Source organism: Olea europaea, chromosome 8 (genome assembly GCF_002742605.1).
Source record: "Olea europaea var. sylvestris chromosome 8, O_europaea_v1, whole genome shotgun sequence".
NCBI lineage: Eukaryota > Viridiplantae > Streptophyta > Magnoliopsida > Lamiales > Oleaceae > Olea > Olea europaea.
The window spans coordinates 9,631,060-9,644,480 of record NC_036244.1 but is presented as its reverse complement, the minus strand read 5'-3'; the positions used below and the strand labels follow the sequence as shown (position 1 = coordinate 9,644,480).

Genomic DNA, 13,421 nt, shown 5'->3' with positions numbered 1-13,421 from the left:
AATATACTTAAATTTACTTTAAAATAATTTTTTGATCCATTAAAAGAAAATTATGGAAAAATCATGCATACATTACAAAGGTATGTAAATGATAAAGATCGAGAAAAAACCTAAAAATTCCAAATGACAAGCATAAAATCGACTTATTAAAGTTAGCTAAATTAGTACTAAGTTAGTAAAAAATAAGCACAAAGAAACAAAAACTGAAACCCATGATTGATGATGAAACCAATAGAAAAAATAAAGCAATTTCTATGACTAAAACATTATTAAAAAAAATCCCTAAATATAGCCCATGAAAACCAAAATAATTTCGAGTAATCCAAAAAAATAAGAAAGAATATGCAAAATTACATTTGATTCGCTAGCGTTTACTTCATTACCACCAGCCACGAAAGGTCGTTAAAGAATCAATTTTCTTGCATCTTTAAAAAGATGAGTTAGATGAATCTTTCAGTATTATTCATAACGTTCCATACCCTTAGAAAATAAAGAAAGACGGGTTTAAGAATATGCAGTCATATATATAGAGAGAAAGAATATGGGTGTGAAGAAGAGAGAGAGAAAAGTGTGAGAGTGATGCAAAATATAGATATGGAGATAGAAAGTGAGTGAGAGCTCAGAAGCCATATTTCTCCACCACCAGAAGAATTTCTAAGCGATTTATTGTTGGTCGACTGAGCTATTCGTATATTGGGTGGGGAGGCAGTCGTAATATCTCATCTTTTCTTTTGGTTTCTAGAATTATCCTGAGAGAGATTATACGAGAGAGAAAAATCGAGGGTTTTCCTCCGAAGAATTATCTTGTCTTTTGGTTTCTACAATCATCTTGTCTGAGAGACGTTGTAGTGGAGAAAAAGAAATCAAGGGTTTTCATTCACATAGCGCCTTCGCCGTCACATCGACACTGGCGCCGAAGAACTTGGCTCTCTTCCCCATCCAACGGCACCTTGCCGTCACACCTGCATCGGGCCGTAAGAACTCGGCTTTTTTTCCCATCCACTGGTGTCTTGCTGCCTTCATGTACACAACCAGCATATCCAGCCAACCACAGGTGTTTGTTCCATAAAGTTTTTTCTTGCATTGATGTTTCTCTTTCTTCTTCTTAGATATGAAAATATTTTTTTTCAGATACACTGCTTATTCTTCATTATTACACCTTTAGCTAAAGGCATTTGAGAAATTTTAGGGGTGAGACTTATTTGGTGAACATCTATTCTTTTTCCTGGAAGAATTGTTGGTAGGCAGGAAAGATGGTTTTTGTTAAGTTCCAAATGAAAAATATTGTGCTAAAACTTGAGCAGCCCTACAATTCATTTTAAGATGGGACCACATCAAAAAGCATTCTTCTTTCAAAAGGATTGGCTAACATATTTTTACGCTCAAAACCATTTTCAAATGAACAAAAAATTGGTTTCAAAGTGACATGTTTGACAATGGGAAATTTGGTGGTGAAAGTGGAAATTTTGTAGTTAATTTTCTTCCAACAAGGTGTTGTTGACATGTAGAATATAATTTTTCGGTGAGCCGCTGACATGCATCAGATGAGAATGTATGCTTGTGTTTGTGTATAGATACATCTATATTGATTTTTGTAGGTAAAAACCTTACACTACCTAAGAAGCACACCAAACACTGCATTTGATTTCTTGCCACAAAAATCAGTGTCCTACCTCTGACAAGTTCCAAAAACCTATTGGCACTGAAAAGAGGTAACTCGCATTCACTTAGCTTCCATCTCCATTCCATGAAGTCAGAATCTGGTCTACCAAACTTCATACACTTCTGTCTATCATCTATCAAACATTTAGTTTCATTAGTGTAATAGAATCCCTCAGGAAATGGAATCCAGTCTCCTTGGAATATATGACATTTCTGTTCTGAGCTTACTGATAACAAATCATTACTGGAAGGATGAAGGGGTGTTGCTGGAATACTTTTCATGTTCAGGGACACTGAATCATTCGACATCATGTCTAGATCACCCATTAGGGATCATAAATTGTGTGGGAGACGTAGTTCTTCTTTACTCTTCATTTTGAACTCTGGTGTTCAGTATGGAATTGCCATGTTTTTATCTTTATATACTAATACCTTACAAAAGAAAGCAAAAACACCTTCATTGTGAAGATTTTCTAAATTATTTTTGTGTTTTTGTTGTTTATACAACATTACACATTTGTATAAATACAGGTTTGACCATGTGATAGTGTATTTTTCCTTTCTTACAATATTTTATTACACAATATTTTTATATGAATCTTATTATATACAATACAATAAGAAGTGTAATTGAATTTAAACTATTTTATCTACTTCATTTGAATTGCAATGCCAGGAATGGAATAATATTCAACAATTTAATTTAGTGACATGATTCGAGTTCTCTTGTGCAAAAAATGAAACAATGAAGCTTTTGTGAACTTCATTCCCCTAAGCCATAAAAAGGCCTGTGTAGTTTTATGGAATGTGAGTATTGGGCTGAATAAATAAGCCTCAGATACATTTAACTCCCATGCAGACTTCACCGCAAAAAAATACAAATGTAGGCAACAAATTTCACCACTTAATCATGTTATAAGAAACTTTGAAGATGCTCATGACTGAGTTGAATAACCGTCTGTAGGCTGCATCAATTGTTATAGCATAGAAGTGATAGATTGAGAAGTCATTTATGCATGCTGTCTTTCAACTTTGATGCTGCAAAATAGCAATTTAAAATATCTGATGTTTCTTTTTCGGAAGTCAAGAATTTTGATTTTATGTTGGTTAAGTTTATTTATTTAATAATGTGGGTTGTCTTTAATGATGGCATATTATCCGTTCTTTGAGTATCGTACAGAAGTCTTTTGCATACATGGGCCTAAATTTCGGTAACACAATGCATTGAATGAAAAGTTGCTTCTTTTTCCAGTGACATCATCTCATTCAAACACCTGAATGGAATTTGAATTGAATCTAAAGGGACTGTATTTCATCTTTCATCAACTCTAACGTTGAAAGAGAGACCCATTAATAGCAGAACTTAATTATTCTCTTTTATGTATCTGCAATTGTTTTCTTGTAAATAATCTAAACTTATAATTTACATGCACACTATTATCAATGGGCAGCAATTTATGCATTCCACTTAGGCCTGGCAACGGTATTGGGCAAGGAACTTTGCTGGATGGAGACGTTTTACTATAGCACAACCATGGACTGTTCATATAGCAGTAGCATGTCTTGAAAAAGCAAGCCGCATAAATTTCACTATTACTCAAAATGTAGACAGGTGAACGGCCCTTAAATACATAATTTTGTTTCTGAAATAGTCCTAAGCTGGCTGTATTAGAAATCTAGAAATGCACTGTCTTTTTACAGGCTGCACCATCGTACTGGAAGCCCTACTTGAGTTACACGGAACTGTATATATTCTTGCTTGTACAAATTGCAGCTTTTCTCTTCCTAGAAATTCATTTCAAGACCAAGTGAAGACTCTTAATCCAAAGGTTAAGTCTTTTGGTATTTGAGTTATTGTTTCACTGTAGTAATTCTATCAAGTTCTTTTTTTGTCTGAAGTTCAAGTCCTATTTTACATTTTATTTTTTTTATTTTGGTTGCAGTTATTAGTTTGAGTTTCATGAGGATGCTGATTTGATAATTTTATTGGATTTATATTACAGCTTTAATAACAGATTGCATCCTCACCAGACATTGCAATATGCATGGATTTTTTTCCATAAAACTATGGGGGAAATTCTAGGATTTTATTTAATTTCTAATTTCATTTAAATCAATTTTAATCTCCAAGTAATGAAGGTCAAAAAAGTATATAGGAAGAAAATTAGTTTTTGTAATTCATGGTTTTGGTATCATAGAAGATCAATTAAAAAGATCTGTAAGTAATTAGAAAAATTAGAAACTGAGAGATTTTATTGTCGTTGCTTGTTTTCACCAGGATTTCTGTCAAGAAACATCAATATGTTAAGATATCTCTTTCTTTAATTTTCATGCTTCGCAATAGATGTGATAATTGGGATTCATAGAGAGATATCTACTGTTTCTCTATTGCTCTATGCATCAATTTTGTTTGTAAACTTATGACATTTGCTTATGACAAGTACCAATACCAAATTATTATCTCACCTTTAGTTGTTAAAACCAGTAAATGATGCATTTAGATACTAATAGACATTTTCATTAATATAATTTGGAGATCTCACCTATCAAAAAAAGAATTTCGAGATCTCAAGAAAAATCAAATTACTATCTGGACTCATCATTTATGTTATAAAAAATTAAAAGAGAGGAATATAGATTTTCTAAAACCTCGATTCAAAATGCATCCATCGTTGAAATTTTTTAATAGATGTGGGATGGAAAGTTTTTCTAAGTAACTACCCCAAGTATTGAAGGGGGCCAATTGCCTCTGAACTCACATATTAGGAATTAAAATCCCATCTATCTATGCCGAACTTCTATCTTTCTTAAGCATGCTTTCGTCTCTTGGATTCCTTTGGGCTATGTTTTTGAATCACCACTGGTCTGAACCTTTTCCTTTCTTCTTGTTGATTGCCGATGAAAGGAATGGGAATTATGATCTTTTTGATTCCTTAATATGTTGCACTTTCGTCGTTATTGATTCGTCTGTGCCTAATATTTGAAGTAATTTATTGGGCCCTTTCATTTGATAGCTTGAGACACTCCTCAAATTATTTCCCGTGCCTGGTTAACACAACCTCACACTTCAAGATCTGCTTGTCTTTCAAGAAATCTTGAAAATTTGTTTATGGAATAATTTGATGCATAATTGGAGAATTAGCTGCCACTTTCTTTCTTTCTAGATCTGGTTCAATAAGTTTGCCTTCATCTTATTGGGTTACAATCAGTTCAAGTCAATAGTACTCCATGTTTGAAATTTTGTTTTGTATCAATGTTCTGTTCTACTACATGTTTGGGTGTTCTTATTTAAGTGCTTCTCTGGTTCAAAATAAACAAATTTTGAGTCTACCCAATAATTGGCTCCTACTTAGCACCTTTTAAGCATAACAAAGCAAGAACTTATAATTTATGTATTTTTCTTGACAAAATGGAACCTCCTATTGAACAACGGGGGCACATTTTAATAATTTATATTTAGTGTTTGACACTTGGAACAATTTCACATACATGTTATGGCAATTACTAATTTCAAGCTCTTAAGTGGCCAAATTTATTTAAATGTAGTCTTTAATGTCATAAGGAAATTGTATGTCATGATGCTACCTCGAGCAGTTGTTGAAGAGACAACGTTTTATTATTTAGATTAACAGGTTCCACAAATTTCTCAACAATAATTGGCCAAATTTTTTCTCTCGTACACAGGTTTCACATATAGGTGGTTGTAACACTTAATTTGAAGAACTTAGACTGTATTGCTTTAGCTATTAGAATTGGTCTTCAACTCTTTCTTGTGTGTACTTACTGACTATTGGAAGTAACATTATGTCATGACATGAATACTTTGTCTCCAATTACACAATATTATACGTCTCTCCAACTTGCTCTGTTTCGTTATAATATCAAAATTTCTTTGAGCAAGGTGGATTTTGTTATATGAAGGAACACACATGCATAAATTTTGTATGATCTTGGCATTGATATTTCTTTCTTTAGCTAACTTAAGATTTCTTCTTATGCTGGAAGAAAACGGGAGTAGATAAATGTCATGCCAATAGTTAAAAGAGGATATATGGTTGTTATTTTTTTTTTATTTTTATTTTTTTTGTGTTGCTACACTTAAATAAAGGACAAAACAATATGTATATTTCTTATAACGTTCTAAAAATATTATTTTGTACAAAAATGATAGTCATTTCAATTAAATATTTTTAATCGAACGGATTCTGTATATGATGCGTTCATTAGGGAGAAATCTTTCATTGAATAGGGACATTGAATGCACTTGCAAACTAAGAAGGCAGAGAGAACAAAAGGAAAAATAAATTTGTTTCAACAAGCGCTCACCTTTTTTGGCTTTCCTAAAATCGAATATTTTGAAGTTAGTAAAGACCCGTTCTTTGTTTCAGATAGAATGAGTCCCTGGGACATGGGCTTCCGCCAACGGTGAACTGGCGATAATCAAGTGACTGTAGTTGGTGAGGGAACTTTGTTGGACTCTAAATTCTTGACTCCACAAATTGCTCAAGGATATTCAACACTTTGGCGACCAAATTTCCAACTAAGACACGTGTCATTAATATTTTGTCAATAGACTCGAGTTTCATGGGAGGGCATTTGAAAATCCAAACACCCGCGGATGATGTTTTAGACAATGGCTTTTCCCTCATAAATAACGAGATGAGCAAGAAAGTGGTTGGATTGAGAGCTACTAGAAGTATTACTACTTAGGATGGCTTTGTTATAAATTTTGTTGTATAAAATATCTCTCCAGCCAAAGTTGCTATATTGAAGCTTGAACTTGCTATGTTTCAGCAACTTGATAAGGAGAAGGCATGGGAGATGTTCAAGGATTTGCTCGAAAAGTGTCTTGGTCACGAATTTTTGAAATCACTTTCACAAGGTTGGACAACAGCGGGTTTAGAAGCCAACAGTTCAATTGGAATTATAAGGGTTCGTTTGATTGTAAAGATGAAATTTGGGTGGAAAGAAAACAAATTACAGGGAATTGAATTGCCTAGAAATTATTTTTCTGAGAATTTTCAATTTTTTGTATTTGATTGCTATAATTTTTCACGTGAAAAATGTTGAAATAAAAGTATTTTTTGGTGTTCGTTTGACTTTGTTTTACATGAAAATTGTCAATTAAAGGAATAGAATTTACTGATATTGGGGATGATTTAGTTTCCATTGCCAACAAAAAAAAATAAAAAATTCAAGGAAATCATCTACCTTTTGGTGTTCGTTTGGCTTTATTTTATATGGAAATTGTCAATTAAAGGAAAATATTTTTTTATAATGATTCTTAAAATTTGTTTAAAACAAAAAATAGGGAAAAAAATTTGCTACAGTAAGATTGAAAATGAAATTCAAATTCATCAGAAAGTGGGAAATTGTCTACGTGGTCAAGGAAAGTGGAAAAGGTTTTCGATGGAAAATTTGTCCTACCAAACAACACAAAAGTTGGAAAATCTTGGTTATTTTCCATTTTTCATGAAAAATGTTTAGCAATCCAAAGGGGCCTAACTGTGAATGAAGAATTGGAATTATTTGAAAGAATTGTTGCTACACAAGTCACGTATCAATATGACTTAGTAGTGACAAAAAAAGTTGACATCCATGAGATAGACACTGATTTGGCCCTTGCTGCACATAGGGGTGGTAAATGGGTCGAGCGGCTTGTCGGCTCGCGAAAACAAAGCTTGTGGGCGGCTCGGACTCGTAAAAACACGAGCCCAAGCACGAGCCGAGCTGGCCGGTTTGGTGGGCAAGCCAAGCCCCGCTCAGCTAGCAAAGGAAACAAGCCGCGAGAAAAAGTGACCATTTCGGTCACTTTGTTTAGTGACCGTTACAGTCACTGACTTTTGTCAGTGACCGTTTCGGTCCATGAATTTTTTTTTATTTTTTTTTTTAAAAAATTATGATCGTTAACATTCACTGAATTTTTTCATTGACCATTTCGGTCCTTTAACTTTTTTTTATTTTTTATTATTATTTTTTTCTTTTTCTATAAATAGTGACATTTAGCCACTATTTTTTCTACAATTCTCTTTCTCTCAACTCTCTTGTGTTGTGTTGATAGTTGTGCAATTTTTATATACAATTTATACAATATTAAATTCTCATTTTTTAGTTCTCACTATATTTATTGAAATTTCATCCAATTTTCATTTCTCACTACATTTATACAATTATTCTTTTACTAGTTATTACTTATTACAATTAAACAAATGGATCCACGCACATTTGTCGAAAACTTGTTCGGTGTGGGAGGAAACGAATCGCCTATGACAGAGCAAAGTCAATTTGAAGGTCTAAATGATGTACCCCTACCTGAAGATATTCCAAATTTGGATCTTTATCATCATGTAAGCGGCAATCCAAATTATCCAATTAATTTGGATGATGTTGACGTTCTCGAAGTGGAACACGATCAAGAATAAGAGGCTGAATTAAACATTTCTGATGCAAGGGAAAAGCGAAAGGGGAAAAAACAAGTAAAATATTTGGATCACTTTAAGTTGATTTCAACAGAAAAAATCGTAAATGGAAGCCCAAAATTCAAAGTAGTATGTAAATACTGCCAACAAAGATTAGCATGGCAAAGAGGAATTGGTACCACCCATCTCAATCGCCATTACAAAGTATGTGCGGTTAAACACAGACTTATTCCAAGTTGTCAAACACAATTGCAATTTGGTAGTTTAGACGCCAGTGGTTCTGCTACAACCCTATCCACATGGGTGTATTCGGAGGAGAGAGCTCGAACCGGAATGGTGAAACTTGTTGCTGGTGCTGAGTTGCCTTTGACATTAATTGACAACCAACACTACGTCTCGTATGTGAAAGAATATCTGCAGCCAAGGTACGTTGGGGTAAGTCGAAACACTTTTCGTTCCGATACAATACAATATTTTACTGAAACAAAACAACAATTAATTATGAATTTGTAAAAATATGGGGGTGTCATATCTTTAACTTCGAATAATAAGAAGTGATTAATAAAAAAACATATATAGCTGCAACTGCACATTATATAGACCCACTTTGGTGCTTGCATAAAAAAATTATTGCTTTTAGAATTATTGAGTTTCCTGACAACGTTAATAATATATTTAATGCTATTATTAGTATTGTTAGAGAATATCATTGCGAAAGTAAAATTTGTTCATTTACTTTCGATGATGCTAGTGTTAATAAAATAGTTACCGATAAATTGCATAGGATGCTGCAACCTGATTTTTGTGGGTATTTGTTTCATATTCGTTGTGTATGTCATATTTTGAATTTAATTGTTCAAAATGGTTTAAAACATATAAAGGATGAAGTTCAAAATATTAGAAACGCACTAATATATATCACAATCTCCCCAAGTAGAAAACAAGTATCTGAGGATTATTGTGCCGAAATAGGAGTGCAAAATGCTAAAACATTTGTTAGCGACGTAGGTTATACGTGGAACTCTACTTACTTGTTATTAAAGTCATGTGAAGGTTTTGAACATTTAATAACTGACTTTTATAACAATAGATATGTTAGAAGTGATAACGAGGGTATGTTGTCTGAACCTGATTGGCAAATAGTTTTGAAAATTAAAAGATTTTTGACATCTTTTTATGAAACCACTAAAATTTTATCGGGCGTTTACTATCTTACCAGTTGTATGGTGCTTGAACGTCTTTACATAATTGCAAGAACATTTCATAAATACAAAAATGATCCCGATTTTAGTGAAATTATAATTGTTATGAAATTAAAATTTAGAAAATATTGGAAAGACTTGCCTATGCTATTTCCTTTAGCATACGTGATGGACCCCCGATATATTTATCGGGAACTAAATATATAATTGATCAAATTTTAAACGCCTGAACATTTGATACACCTATCACATATGGAAATTTAGAGCAAACATCATATGAAATGTATGAATTATATGTGAACCGAATGGGTACCAATATTAGTCGAGTACCATCTGTACCTACTCCTTTCGTTGATATTGAAGAAGAAGATGTGGAAATATTTAATTTATTTCAAGGCATTAATTCGTATATATATGATTCATCTGCAATGTGTTCATCTACTACCACTGCCATGTCATCACCATCTGTATCTCATTCTCATCAAACATCTATGGGCTCAAGCCATAATGCATTGTCTGCTGAATTAATTGATTATTTCAACCAGAATATGTCAACAGATAAAACAATTAAAAAAAATTTAGACGAAGTAATTGAATTCTGACGAAGGTATGAACGATGTTGGCTAGTTATATCTGCGATTGCAAAAGATCTGCTGACACCTCCAGTTAGCACTGTTGTTTTGGAGTCTGCTTTTAGTGCAAGTAAAAGAGTTTTGAGCGAGGTCAGGAGCCGACTGAAAGAAGATATTTTAGAAGTGTTAATGTGTGTTAAGGATTGGCAGGACGCTCATTTTCGACTACAAGATAAATATGCCGAAATTGCATATCGTCAAGTAAGTGATATTTGATTTAATTATATTGATAGAACTTTTCTTTTCTTATCATTACTTTTAATTTTTTTTAAAAAATTGTACACGCTACAAAAAATTGTTCTTGTACAATTTTTAACTCCACCTACTGAAAATTTAAGTAGTCAGTCCCAAACTCAGATAAAAGAGGAGGGTTTATATTTTATCTATTTTAAAAAGAAAAATAAAAAAATAAAGATTTCATTTTTATTTTTTTCTATCTCTTTTAGTTTAAAAAAAAAAAAGGAAAAACAAATTCTTTTCACCAATTTAGTTAATTTTTTGTTAATACTTGATACTATTACTACTATATGTCTACATTTTAAATTTTTTTTCGAACAACGCTGTGCATACCTTTGCATATAATTTTTGAAATAAATTCCTTCTGAAAATTGAAATGGTAATCGAATGATTGCCCTTTCAATTGTCAAATGTCTTTCACTTCGAAGATTATATATAATTTTCGAAGTGAAAAACTTCTATATAATTTTCGAAATGAAGACTTTTGACAATTGAAATGGCATTCGATTACCCTTTCAATTTTTAGAAGAGATTTACTTCAAAGATTATATGCAATAGGATGCGCAGCGTTGCTTGAAAAAATAATTTTTAATACCGTTTTAAATTTTTTTTAAAAATTGTATACGAACAAACAAACAAACAACACAATTTTTAACTCCGCATACTCTTAATTTAAGTAGTCGGTCCCAAATCCGGATAAAGGAGGAGGGTTTAAATTTTTTACCTAATTTTTTATATATAAAAATTTTTTATATAAAAAATTCACAATCTAAAAATTAAAATTACTTTTTTATTTTCCAATTTACCTATTTGTTTCCCAAAAAAAAAAAAAAAACGACGTTTGCTCGCGAGCCGGGCTCGGCTCGGCCCACGAGCCACGAGCTCTCCCATTTTTGGACAAGCTCGGCTCGTGGTGAGCCCGAGTCGAGCTCGTGCTTTCATGAGCTCCCTAGCTGCACAAGTACGTACCTGCCTTGTCAAGTTCGAAGGGTATCCGCTGCGGTTCACCTGTCATTAAAAAAAAAAAAAAGTAAATTACTTCATGATTAAATGGCATCTTGGGTTCAAATAGGGTAATCCTTGCTTAAAAAATTGAACCCAACTTGAACTAGAGATTGTCCATTTTTATTTTTATTTTTTGAATTAAAAGCACCATCAAAGTGTCATTGTGTTTTTGTGCCTATGAATGGTGGAGGATTAAAATACGATTTCTTGTAGATTTTGATCAAAATTATTAAAATGTGTGATTTAGAAGTAGTAAATCTCATAAAATATGTAGTTAAAAATAATTTTTGATTTTGACTTAAAAAGGAGCTATATACATAATCTCTAGTTAAAGGAATAAAAATGGAAACACTAACCCCTCGTTTGGCCCCCATTTTTTAGAAATGAAAATGGGTGGAATAATATTTTTTAAAAAAAATGAGTGGTTGAAAAAGAAGGAAAAGTTTTCGATTTACGTGTAATATTATTTTATGAAACATTGTGTGATTGAAAATAGAAGAGAGGAAAATAGAAGAGAGAAAGATAGAATGTAATGTAATGAAATTTAATGGGGACCGAGAGCTTAGCTTCTGTATAAATATAAACAACGAAACAAAAATGCTTAAAAACCTCTAAACGTGAGAAGTCCGTGTCCATCAATCTGTACCAGGATGCAAAGACGTCCGAATAAGTCTTGAGGACCATAGATATGATAGCAATGTCGATCCCATTTCATGTCATAGTCATTGTCGTTAACAAAATATGTGTGATTTGTGCCGAAGGATGAAATATTTCATTGGACAACTTTATTACCACAAGAAAATTGACAGAAATAACAAAAACAGAAGAAAGAAAAACATGAGAACTGTGGTCAGTGTGAAATAAATGAAGCCAAACGCTTGATCAGAACCTTTGCTTTCTCTGTTTCAGGATTGAAGATATGGAAGCAATGATCTTCTCCTTCAACCTCCACCATCTCCACCTCCCCATTCCAACCACTTTTCTTTACAGTCTCAACATAAAGAATNTAAAGAATTCCTCTTGACGTCAATGGATCCTTCTCTGCTAAACAAACCAACAGCCTTGAACACCCCAGCCCCGATAAACTCGGCGCATCTTCAACAAATGGATTGATCATATCATTGTCAATCCCACCAGGAACTGATGGATAAACAAATAACCAAATCTTATATTGTAGACTCTGCTCAATTTCTTCTTTTGTTTCGGACCCAATTGGCTTTGATCCCCAGAAGTAAGGATGAGATAGAAATCCACCCACGATTTTCACATCCCCAGGTAAAAGTTCTGCCCCAGCTCGGAGAAGAATATTATGAACTATATTGCCTCCAGCACTGTCACCACCTATATAGATCTTACTGAAATCACCGTGCTCAGTTAGCCATGGCTCCTTTTCAATGCCAGGGTTTTCAGCAACGTGAGAAGCTACCCATTGAAGAGCAGTCCAGGAATCTTCATAGGCTATTGGCAAAGGATGTTCAGGGGCGAGCCTGTACTCAACAGAAATGATTAAAGCGTTTGCTTCAGCCGCTAATATGTTAATGTAACGTTGATCGAGGAAAGAGAAGGCGGATTCGAGGCAAAATCCACCGCCATGGTAATAAACCAAAACTGGGAGCTTTTGGTTTGGTTCTGTGAGTTTTGGGAGGTATAGTCTTGCTTGAACCACTGGCGAAATGTTCAAGTCTTTGGAGGCTACACCGGTGGCAGGGTCATCCGGCGACGGAGGAACGTGGGGTGAACCGAAGAGTCTCTCGACAGTGCCATCTTTGTATAGTTTGAGGGCCGGAGAGAGGTCAGTGAGCACCTCTTTGGTGTTATCGGAGGCCATGGCAGTAATTTTTCAGTGATTGATAGAGATTGGAATCAGTAGATACTGTAGGATTTGTACATCGAATTCTTGGAATCACATGGAGAAGAGTGCGAGAGTGTGAACGCATTTCACCTAAAATTTGTCAAAGTCAAACTTTACATGCGGACAGTTTCCACGTGATTGTCTTGCTTTGAAAAAATGGAAAATCCCGAAGGGTCTTACCTACCCTGATTATAGGAGTGACCCCACATGTTAAAAAAAAAAAAAAAAAAAGACAAAGGATTTTGTTATGGATACATAAAACCCACTACAGAACTTCTGTAAAGGATTTTAAATGTGATGGTTTGGCATGGCCTATTAAAAGAAAAAAAAAAAAAAACCCACTATTGAAATTTGCCCTATTCTGTCTCTCCCATTTCAACCATTTTGTCTCTTCCATTTCTCCCAAATCACT

General features: G+C 33.6%; 1 protein-coding gene and 1 long non-coding RNA gene across 2 annotated transcripts; one reads left to right on the top strand and one right to left on the bottom strand.

Moving 5' to 3' along the window:
- Window positions 1–516: 516 nt before the first annotated feature.
- Window positions 517–3,560, top strand: LOC111398754. Its single transcript, XR_002703399.1, has 2 exons — window positions 517–1,054; window positions 3,114–3,560. It is a non-coding gene; the product is annotated as an uncharacterized LOC111398754 (long non-coding RNA).
- An 8,328-nt stretch (window positions 3,561–11,888) lies between these two features.
- LOC111398753 (2-hydroxyisoflavanone dehydratase-like) lies at window positions 11,889–13,103 on the bottom strand. Its single transcript, XM_023025829.1, has one exon. It carries the CDS (start codon window positions 12,983–12,985, stop codon window positions 12,008–12,010), a length of 978 nt encoding a protein of 325 aa, XP_022881597.1. The 5' UTR covers window positions 12,986–13,103; the 3' UTR covers window positions 11,889–12,007.
- Window positions 13,104–13,421: the final 318 nt, after the last annotated feature.